The following is an 11,050-nucleotide window of genomic DNA, read 5'->3' as shown; positions in this document are numbered from 1 at the left end:
ATCACTGAAAATCCACATGCAGGTAAGTCCTTTGGTAACTCAATTCATACACTAAATATTGGCTGATAATCAAGAGGAAGGAAAAATGGACTTGGTCGCCTCTGGACAGATGGCCTTGCTTTGAACTGGGATTCGATGTGACTTCAGGACTCAGCCAGAACCATTTTTTTTCAGTTACAGGTAGGTAGCCGTGTTGGTCTGAGTCGAAACAAAATAAAAAAAATCCTTCAGAAGCACCTTAAAGACCAACTAAGTTTTCATTTTGGTATGAGCTTTCGTGTGCATGAAGTGTGCATGCACACGAAAGCTCATACCAAAATAAAAACTTAGTTGGTCTTTAAGGTGCTACTGAAGGAATTTTTTCATTTTTTTCCAGTGTCAGGGTTTGACCCTGGGACATGTGAAGGAATGAGGAATGAGAGTTTCTTTGTGCATAAGCAGAGTGCTGAACGGCTACAACCAGCCCCTGCACATCTGAGCTTAAAGGGAACGCCTTCCGGGAGAGGCATGTATAGGTGCGCTTAAACCGAAAGGTCGCTTTAGAGATTCAGCACCATTTCTGACATGTTCATAATAAGTAGAACTTAAAAATATATGGATCTTGATGAGTGCCAAGATGGCAAACATTGTGCCGAAACAATGATGACGATGATGATAATAATATTGCCATGATTGCTGGTGGGGCTGGGAACAAATTCTGTGGCTGATTTATATCTAATTTCCCCAAAGGCCAGAAATCACAAGATAGTTTGAAAGCCAATGGCACGGAGGTCTGTGTCTAGAAACTCAAAATGGCTGAAGAAAGAATCCACTAAGATCAGAAGAAGAAGACAATGGGAGTCTGAGAAGCAGCTTTCCGTCCAGGAAGAGGCTGGAGATGGTCCAAGGGTCCCCTTCACTGAGCCCGTCTCTGGGACCGCAGTTTGTGCAGCCGCAGCTGGCGAAGGCGCAAGGCAAGGTCCTTGGGCACCTTGCCCCCTTTGGCCAGGATCTCCCTCAGCCGTTGCTTGGGTGTCTTTGTCAGGCGGAATTCGCACAGGGTGGGGTTGTCCTCGTAAGAGACGCGGCAACTCCGGGTGACGGAGTGGTAGCCCTCGGCCGCAGCGGTGACCTCGTACTCACCGGGGTTTAGCAGGCGCCAGTAGTCTCCATCAAAAGCTAATGGGGTGAGAAGAAAAGGGGAGATAAGGGAAGCATTGAGCTTCAGGAGGATAAGACGGTGGTTCCCAAATTTTTTGGACAACCCCCAACTCATCACCAGTACCCCCTGTGGGATGCATAGCTGCCAAGTACCCCGTGTTCCCCGGGAAACCCCCGTTTTTTCTTACCTTTTCCTGGTGGTCCCCTGTATCACTTCATCTCCCATTATTCTCCCTTATATTCTCCTGCCAGCGGCCATTCCCCCCCCCCCCCTGATTTGCCCACCTATGGGCACCGAAAATGGCCGGCACCGGCTTCGAAAGTCGCGTCTACGCACTTCTGGACATGCGTAGACGTGACTTCCGGTGTTGGCGGCAGCCATTTTTGCTGCCCATAGATAGGCAGAGCAACACCGGAAGTTGCGTCTACGCATTTCCGGAGATGCACAGACACAACTTTCGAAGCCGGCAGTGGCCATTTTTTGTGCCCATCGATGGGCAAAGCGACACCGGAAGTTGCGTCTACGCAACTTCCGGTGTCATGCGGCTGCCGGTCCCGGATTCTGCAGTCTGGGACTTGGCAGGTATGTGTGGGATGTAGCATCACTGAAGCAGGCAAAGACAACATTTCCTATTTGCCCAGAGTGGACACACAGGGGAATGTTGCTTCAGCCAGGAGGCTCATTTCACTAATGTATTCCTTTTTATGCACACTTCCCCCCGGCACTTCTGCAAACATCCTTTGGTTGGAGAGGTTGTATGGCACATTTCGGCTAAGCCAAAACATCAAAGGATGTTTTGGCCCCCGTGCTGTTTCAGAAAGTGTGATTTGGGTGGATCTGCCTTCAGATGTGAACTATACCTGTCCTAATGTCGTGGTTGATGCCATCCACCGAAATGATGGCGTCCGCGATGCCCTGCTCCGTGTCTTTGTCTCGGACAACGCCTTTGATGCCCCTTCGGGTCTGTAATGAGATGCCTGGTTAGCACCACATCTAGCAGAAGGACCTGGCCTTTGAGACTGAGCAACCCATGCGCCCAGCAGCAAAGCGCAAAGAAAGAAAACAATGGGGCACCACCTGGTCCTGCCTTCCCCCGTGGCAGACGCCCTCTTCTTACCTGCTCCATGTAGACCAGCAAGGACTCCTTGTTGTTCTCCCATTCCCGGGGCAGCTCCGACTCGTGTGGGAACTTGTCACAAGACAATTCAATGGTGATCTCAAAGCAGTTGGTGTGAAGGTAACTGAAGTCGTTCATACCTGCAGGTGGAAGATGCAAGGCCAGAGGGTGTTTTTATCCCTGGAAAAGAGTAGACGGAGGAGATAGACCTTCAAAGATCTCAAGGGCTGTCACATGGAAGAGGGAACAAGCTTGTTTTCTCCTGCTCCGGAGGGTAAGACTCAGACTGGTGGCTTCAAGTTACAAGAAAGGAGATTGTGACTAAACATTAGGGAGAACTTTCTGACAGTAAGAGCTGCTCGACCGTGGGACGGGCTCCCTCGGGAGGTGGTGGGCTCTCCTTTCTTGGAGGTTTTTAAGCAGAAGTTGGATAGCCATCTGTCATGGATGCTGTAGCTGAGATGCCTGCATTTCAGGTGTCAGGTGGCAGTGGATCCAACCCCCATGGCTGGTTGCCAGGACAAGGAAAAGTTCTTACCACCTGCTTTTTATTCAATATTCACAGAGAGAGGCTTGGGAATGCCGCCTCTTGGAATAATGGTGTTGCTCCAAGTGAGTCTCCACCCCCTTCCTCTCTCATGTGTCATTGCTACGGGTGCTGAAAAGTGCCCTCTGCCTTTCAGCTCTTTGCTCTTCTACTTTCAATGCTCGCCCGGTTCTTGGAGAGGGGGAGGGGTCTGGAATGCTTTCTAAACTAAAGACACTGTGTCCGTCAGCAGTCTCCCCCCAGTGGTTCCTCCTCCTCCTCCTCCTCCTCCTCCTCCTCTCCCATTAATTCCCAGCTTTCCCCCCGCATCTGCCTCTGAGCTGTGACCCCCCTCAAAACCCTGTTGTAATTCTGAACTGTCTTCTCCTCTGGAAGAGTCAGGCTGGGAAGGCGGTCTCCACCATTCCTCCTCTGCCCAGTCCCTGACGGCAGGAGGATGTGCTAGATGTGCTTCCAGCTCCACAATTCTAGGATTCTAAGGGAACATCAACTGAAACATGACACACTGGTGTCCGCGAACAATCCCATCCCACTGGGGACAGTGGGGTTCTGAGATAACATGTGGGATCCCTCCCCAAAGCACTCACTTCCAGGCACCGTGTGCCAGTTCGCCCCATTGATGATGTTGCCTTCCCTCATGAAGTCATCGTAGTGGCAGAGGCGCCGGTCGTCGTCCACCATGGCTAGGTTGGAGGTGGCATAGACTGTGGCGAGCCACCGGAAGACGGCGTCGTCGGCTGTGGGCGTCAGCTCCTGGGCCTTCCAGTAGGTGCGCGTCATGTCGAAGGGGTAGGTGACCACCAACTCCCCTCCGTGCAGGTTGGCGCTGAGCATGAAAGGGTAGCGCTGCATCCAGTTGATGACTGCCCGAGTCTCTGGGGCCACCTGTTGCGTCAGAAACAGGGTTAGTACGTCCCTGGTTACGGGGAGCCCGGTCACGGGGATTCAGGTGTGGTGTTTGCAACCGCGCCGATGCTGCTTGTGCACGATGGGGTGCGTGTGGGATGCCTGAGGAGCGGTGCAAGGACGGCCCTACTATGAGGCAGAGTGAAGCAGCTGCCTCGGGCGGAGTGCTGAAGTGCAGGGAGTAGGCGGAGCCAGGAGTGCCCTGTACCCCCTTTGCTATTTTGCCGAAGAATATAATGAAATTAGCAAACTATTTCAGAAGATCACGGAGAGTGATGTTACCCACAGACTCCAAAGAATTCAGAATCCTTCTCTCTGGCAGATCTTCCAGTGGTTCGTACAGTGGAACCTTGGTTGTCGAACGTAATCCGTTCCGGAAGACAGTTCGACTTCCGAAACGTTTGACAACCGAAAACTGAAAGCGGACGCCTCAATACAATAGGGAAACTCAAAACGGAAGCCGCGTCGGGCGTTTGGCTTCTGAAAATGTTTGAAAACTGGAGCAGTTAGTTCTGGGTTTTTGGCGTTCGGGAGCCGAAACATTCCAAAATGGAGGCGTTCAGAACCGACGTTTGACTGTATTTGATTTAAAAATCAATAATATATATATATTTTAAAAAAATAATTCTATAAATTGTGTGTCCTTTTTCCCTCAATTTGATCCTTTAACATGGTTTTGTATGCATTGTGGAATTTCATGCATTGTGACTTGCAATTATTTTTGTTGATCATAGTTTAGTAATTATTGTAATTGTTAAGAGTGAATGTCTGTTTACTATTTGCTGATGTTTTGAGAGTTAATCTTATTGTGTGTACTATTATATTCAAACATATTATTGCATATTAGTTTATTTGATATGTCGTTCCATTTTAACGTTACGTTTTATTATGACTTTTTGTATTGGATCAGATTATTATAAGTTGTGTGTTCTTCGTTGTAGATTTTGTTGCTGTATGTAAAACGCCTTGGGTATAGTAATATGGAAAGGTGGCATGCAAATTTAAAGTGAAATGAAATGAAATGCTAGCCTGTTGTCCTCAAGTGCAGTGGAGGAACCTGTCCTTTCATCAAATGCACTTAACTGAAGAAGGGAATGTCTTTGCACCTCAATATTCCCCAGAAGCTCTATTAGCTTGAATGTAGTTACAGAAGAGGCACAATTGCCCTTCACTAATTCCACACAACATTCCTAGACAACATCTTAAAAAGCAGAGACATCACCTTGCCTACAAAGGTCCGTATAGTTAAAACTATGGTTTTCCCAGTAGTGATGTATGGAAGTGAGAGCTGGACCATAAAGAAGGCTGATCGCCGAAGAATTGATGCTTTGGAATTATGGTGCTGGAGGAGACTCTTGAGAGTCCCATGGACTGCAAGGAGATCAAACCTATCCATTCTGAAGGAAATCAGCCCTGAGTGCTCACTGGAAGGACAGATCGTGAAGCTGAGGCTCCAATACTTTGGCCACCTCATGAGAAGAGAAGAATCCTTGGAAAAGACCCTGATGTTGGGAAAGATGGAGGGCACTAGGAGAAGGGGACGACAGAGGACGAGATGGTTGGACAGTGTTCTCAAAGCTACGAACATGAGTTTGACGAAACTGCGGGAGGCAGTGCAAGACAGGAGTGCCTGGCGTGCTATGGTCCATGGGGTCACGAAGAGTTGGACATGACTAAACGACTAAACAACAACAACAACAAAATTCCACACAGATCAGAGGCAGAGACGGTGCAAAATTTGTCTGTTTAATTGTCTTAAAGATTGACTTTGTGTGTGATCTGCTTCTGTTTACTGTCCTGATCAAAGAAGAGAAGAAGAGTTTGGATTTGATATCCGCTTTATCACTACCCGAAGGAGTCTCAAAGCGGCTAACAATCTCCTTTCCCCTCCTCCCCCACAACAGACACCTTGTGAAGTAAGTGGGGCTGAGAGACTTTCAAAGAAGTGTGACTAGCCCAAGGTCACCAAGCAGCTGCATGTGGAGGAACGGAGACGCGAACCCGGTTCCCCCAGATTACGAGTCTACCTCTCTTAACCACTACACCACACTGGCTTTGTTTAACTTGTTTAACCGGCATCTAAAGATGTCATGTCACTAGCATAGCTGACTTGTGATAGACAATATGGCAGTAATTATATTACAAATATGACATATACTTGGTTGAATATTTGCTGTTTGTAAGAAGATATAAAAGCTGAAAAGACCCCACGATCATTACAGTTACCATCACTTTATGAGATGGTTCTTTACTGAAGTAAAGTCAAGAAAGAAGGGGGTCGTCTTGCTTGAATATGGGTTGTGTTTTAAATTCCCTACCTGGGAACAAATGGAGAGAGTGACAGGTCACTCCCTTGATACCAGTATTGAAGTGAGGGTCAACTACCAGCCCAGCTGGCTTCTGTGTATGCCTTGGGAGAAGGCGCCACCTTGCCCTTCGCCTCGGGCAGCAAAATCTCTTGAGCCGGCCCTGGGAGTGGGCAGACAGGACATCATTGCTGCCACTGAAGGCTTGGAGGAGGCAGGCAGGAAGATGTGGGGCAGATGGGAGCCATGCTGGCCTTAAATATGACGCCAACCAGGGCTCATCTGCCCATACCCGAGGGTCAGAGGGATGGGGGCAGATCCGTGATGAGGCTCACCGTGGCATTGGGGAAAGTGTAATACTCTGGGATGGGGATGTAGTGGTTGGGGAACTTGTGTGGCACCATCTCGTTGTCCTCTGCATCCCACAGGGCCGTGTTGAGGTCAGCAAAGTTGTGGTTGAGGTCGAAGCCTTCATATGTCCACCGGCCCATCGCCCAGCCGGAGAGCTCAGAGCCCTGCACAGGAAGGAAGGGAAGAATGTTAGGGCATGGCTTTGCGTGATAACCCCTTCCTGCCTTTTCTACTCGGCTTCTAGGGACACGTGTGGCGCTGTGGTCTAAACCACCGAGCCTCCTGGGCTTGCTGATCAGAAGGTCAATGGTTCGAATCCCTGTGGTGGGGTGAGCACCCGTTGCTCTGTCCCAGCTCCTGCCAACCTAGCAGTTCGAAAGCATGCCAGTGCAAGTAGATAAATAGGTACTGCTGTGGCAGGAAGGTAAATGGCGTTTCCATGCGCTCTGGTTTCCGTCACAGTGTTCCACTGTGCCAGAAGCAGTTTAGTCCTGCTGGCCACATCACCCAGAAAGCTGTCTGTGGACCAAGGCCGGCTCGCTTGGCCTGCAACCCCAGAGTCGCCTTTGACTGGACTTAACCGTCCAGGGGTCTTTTATTTTTTACCTTTTTACTCTGCTTCTCCTTGGACTCTTCCCCCAGCTCAAACTAAGGCTGCCGTCATGAATAATAGGAATGTTGCAAGGTTGTTTCTGATGCAGCATCATTTACGTACATATTTTATTAACTCTGAGCCCAACCGATGATGTGCAACAGCCTTGAACAGAGTGGAGCCACCCACCCGTCAATCACCGCGCAGGCCTTGCAAAGTGCTCCGCAAGACAGACAGGGCAGCATTCAGTTAAAGTCTTACTCAGAGTAGCCAAATGGAAATGAAGGGATGTAAGTTAGCCGTTGATTTCGGTGGGTCTTCCCTGAGTATGTGTAGCATTGAACGCAACACAGTGCTTTGCAAAGGGGTTCTTAAATCGATTCAAATCGCAGGAAAGGAGACTGGCTAAATTGCTTTCTGACGGTAAGAGCTGTTTGATGGCGGAACAGACATCCTGGGAAGGTGGTGGTCTCTCCTTTGTTGCAGTTTAAGACCTGGCTAAGACAGCTGGAAGTTTGCAGGCACCACTAACTGGCAGGGCCTGCAAAGCTCTGTGCAGGATAGTGCTTTGAAAGGGGCTTCAGAAGACCCAATGATCAGGAATCTCAGCTAGGAAAACCCCTTAGAGATGGCCATCCAACCTCTAAGGGGTTTTCCTACCGGTAGCTGAGATTCCTGATCATTGGGTCTTCCGAAGCCCCTTTCAAAGCACTATCCTGCACAGAGCTTTGCAGGCCCTGCCAGTTAGTGGTGCCTGCAAACCTCCTTCTGTCTTAGCCAGCTCTTAAACTGCCCCGCACCTGACGTCCCAGATGCCCTTGGAGCCCCAGTGGAGAGACCCAGAGGTCAAGCTCACTGAGAGAGGTACCATCATGCCAGACCCATAGGTTGACTATAGCATTTTCTTGTGCTCTCCTGCCACCGCCCCTGCCCCAGCGCCTCTGCTCCACCCACCAGTTTGTAGGCTGTCTCGTAGCCATCCGGGTTCATGGAGGGCAGCAGGTGGATCCGGGTCTCGGTGACCAGGCGTACGATGCGAGGGTTGCCCTGCTTGTACTCGTGGCAGAGGTATTCCATCAGGTTGAGCAGCAGCTCCCGGCCCAGAGCCTCGTTGCCGTGCATGCCAGCAACGTAGCGGAACTCGGGCTCCCCTGCAGAACAGCGCAAGAGAGCATGTCAAGAAGGCTTTCCAGAAGGGTATATTGAAATCAGAAGAGAGCGGGTCGTGATGGCTTTCCAGGATGGTATACTGACTCGAGAAGAGCTTTCCCCCCACCCCTCTAGATTTTATTAAAGTTTGGAAAAGGATATTCAAAAGGTTAGGATTGAAGGGTGCATGGCTGTTGTGTCCTCCTCATGCCACCACAATCTGGAAGTGCGCCCTGAGGAGGTACATGGGCAATCTATCCGGAATATATTTGTATTTTGAGGAGTTAGTGATCTGATATGGTTATCCTTCCTTTTCCCTATCTTTTATTAAGCTCTTTGATGGCATCAGAGCAGCCTCGAATGTCCTAATCTGTTGGAGGAAAGTGATAGTGATGAGTACCGTCTTTGATGTTGAACATTGTTTTAAGAAAGTGAGGCATTGGGAGAAGGTGGTTAATGAATAATCTGGCCATAGCTAGTAAACTGCACCTAGTGATCTGCAAGCCACACAGGTTAGCTATCTATAAATTGGTTAGCTGTGGTCAGAGTGTTAGAGAGAACAGGGCCGTCTTAAGCATACCCGGCACCCTGGTGTGAAGATCCCTCCGGTGCCCCCCCCATTTCCCAGAGTAGACCCCCCCCCACTGGCGGTGGCAGCTGCTTGGGGCTTGGCGGTGGTGTATTCGTCGCCTTGCGCTGCCGCCGTGGCACCACTGGCTGAGCTGCTGGGTGAGGCGCTAGGGCGACCAACGGCTCGGTGGTGCCCGTGGCCTCGCTCATGGGGCTCTATGCGGCGCCGGCATCAGCGCAGCCGGAGCCGCCGCTGCGGCAGGAACCAGAGTCGGAGCTGGGCAGGGCGCGCAGCTGGCCCCTAGCCTGGCCGCCTTCTACACGTGCTTCCAGCCGGCCCGAGGCAAAGCTGGAGCTGGAGCGGCACTGGAGCAGTGGCAGCGGCAGCAGCGTCTGGAGATCAGCAGCGCTGGCAAGAAGCCTATACGGGCCATGCCGTGCTTGGCGCTCCCCTTTGCCGACAAGTGCCGGAAGGTGGGCTCTGCAGACGGAACAGGGTCCTAGTGCCCCTGCTCCGCTTGCTTTGCTCCCTGCTCTCCCAAGTGGCGCGGCTGGCAGAGGGAAAAGGGAGGCCTCCGCGCAGCTCCCCCACTTGCTGGGGTGCCCCTCAGCACCCCCTGAGCGCCCAGGTGCCCTGGCGCCCCGCGCCAGTAGAATCAATGGGCGAGCCGGCCCTGAGAGAGAAGCTCGTGCAGGGACTGATGGCCATGGGGCCGTGCAAACTGAGGCTACCGTCACCATTTCTTGAGGGCTTCCAAGTTGCAGATTGAGGTGCTTGCTTGGTATGTATACATTGCTTGCTGTTTAGAATGAAATCTTTAATCTTCTCACTCACTTGTGTTTTCAATTACTTCTGAATCTCATTTCAAAGAACCACCTTGCATTTGGCCGCAGGGCAGGCATGCAAACTTCAAATCAGTCCGTTCGGACTTAGGGACAGAAGTTCTGAAAAATCTGACTAATTATTTTATAAATTGAAATAAGAATCAACAGTACGCAACAACAGCAGCTAGAACTTTATGTGCGCTGAAGTGGAAAGAAGGATTGCCAACGAAGGAGGAATGGCTTATGAAATTGATGGACTATGTTGAAATGGTGAGATTAACTGCCAAATTAAGAGGACGTAATGACAAAGTGTTTAAGGAGGAATGGGGATCATCGACAGATTATCTACCAATGTATTGTACATTAAATTGCAGTCAGGATTTGAAATATAAGCAGTGGGTTACTGAAAGAACGGATGATAGTGAGGTTTAGATAAGAAAAACTGCTCATTGTAAGACAGCTCATAAAAAGAAATAAAAAACAAACACCGGGAAAGGAGGGGTGGGAAGTCAAGAATAAGTTTATGTTGGGGGAAAATGTATATGTCAATAAATGTTTTGGAATATTTTTGGAGATTTAATAAAAATGATATTTTAAAAAATCAGTCGGATTGGACTGATTTGAAGGGTGTATGCCTGTTGTGTCCTCCTCATGCTACCCAGCCGGTGCCCCCCAGATAAATGCGCCCAGGGCCATTGCCCCTGCAGCGCCCCAAGCTATACCCCTGCCTTGAAGTAGCAGACAAGTCAGATAAGGGTAGCAGATCAGGGTGCTTGCAAAGGCTTGTCTGAACACAGAGTCGCTCCAAGCTACTATGAAATTGGCACGGATGAGGCCCAGCTTCTTCACTCACCGACTTCATGCTGTCCGGGGTTGTCGGAAATCTCCATGACGTACATTTTCAGTCCCAGGTAGCTCTTCCCGATGCTGTATACCCGGGTGATGTTGGGGCAAGCATCATTCACCTTCTTCATCAGCTGCGCGGGGGAAAATTCCACATGTCATTCTCTCAGTTCTGGTCGCCATCATCAAGGCCGGCCCAAGGCATTTTGCTGCCCGAGGCAAAGGGCAAAATGGCGGCCACAATGGCACGGATCCCATTCCACATACTGTAATGAATCGCAACAGCGCTGGATTTAGGATGGTGCAGGCAATTACCCTGCACAGGGCACCGATCCGAGGGGGTGCATAATTATAATGATAATAATACAGTACCTACCTTTATACGGGTACCTACTCAAAGTTAGGCCCCTGGTCAGACAAGTGATTGGGTTGTAGCTTCCAGATCAAGTACATGGGAAGACCCACACAGAGTGCATCGCAAGCTTTTCACAGCACGACGGATGTTTCCTTCTCTGCATCTTGCAAAGAGGAAAAGGCAACCCACCTTCCTCATGTCCTTGTAGTTGTGGTGCCTGAAGTCCAATTTATCGCTGGTCACAGGTGCTGTGTCCCATGAGTAGATGTTGTTGGGGTCTGGAAAGACAAAAGGGAGGGGGATGGCAAAGTTTTGGGTAACACATATAATAGAATCATAGAATCCTAG

The 11,050-nt window shown here is 50.0% G+C and overlaps 1 protein-coding gene across 1 annotated transcript in view; it reads right to left on the bottom strand.

Annotated features, from left to right (window-relative positions):
- Window positions 1-363: 363 nt before the first annotated feature.
- The window catches only part of CPXM1 (carboxypeptidase X, M14 family member 1), a 31,751-nt gene continuing 21,064 nt past the window's right edge, over window positions 364-11,050 (bottom strand). The window contains exons 7-14 of the mRNA XM_035102333.2: window positions 10,892-10,980; window positions 10,358-10,481; window positions 7,915-8,111; window positions 6,353-6,532; window positions 3,393-3,690; window positions 2,259-2,398; window positions 2,002-2,104; window positions 364-1,158 (exon numbers count right to left, since the gene is read on the bottom strand). Coding sequence (XP_034958224.2) covers window positions 896-1,158; window positions 2,002-2,104; window positions 2,259-2,398; window positions 3,393-3,690; window positions 6,353-6,532; window positions 7,915-8,111; window positions 10,358-10,481; window positions 10,892-10,980 — 1,394 coding nt within the window. The 3' untranslated portion in view covers window positions 364-895. The remainder of the gene's footprint in view (window positions 1,159-2,001; window positions 2,105-2,258; window positions 2,399-3,392; window positions 3,691-6,352; window positions 6,533-7,914; window positions 8,112-10,357; window positions 10,482-10,891; window positions 10,981-11,050) is intronic.

The sequence above is a fragment of the Zootoca vivipara genome, chromosome 9 (assembly GCF_963506605.1).
Source record: "Zootoca vivipara chromosome 9, rZooViv1.1, whole genome shotgun sequence".
In the NCBI taxonomy this organism is placed as follows: domain Eukaryota; kingdom Metazoa; phylum Chordata; class Lepidosauria; order Squamata; family Lacertidae; genus Zootoca; species Zootoca vivipara.
Note: the sequence above shows the minus strand (reverse complement) of the source record. Positions and strands in the feature narration are given on the sequence as shown.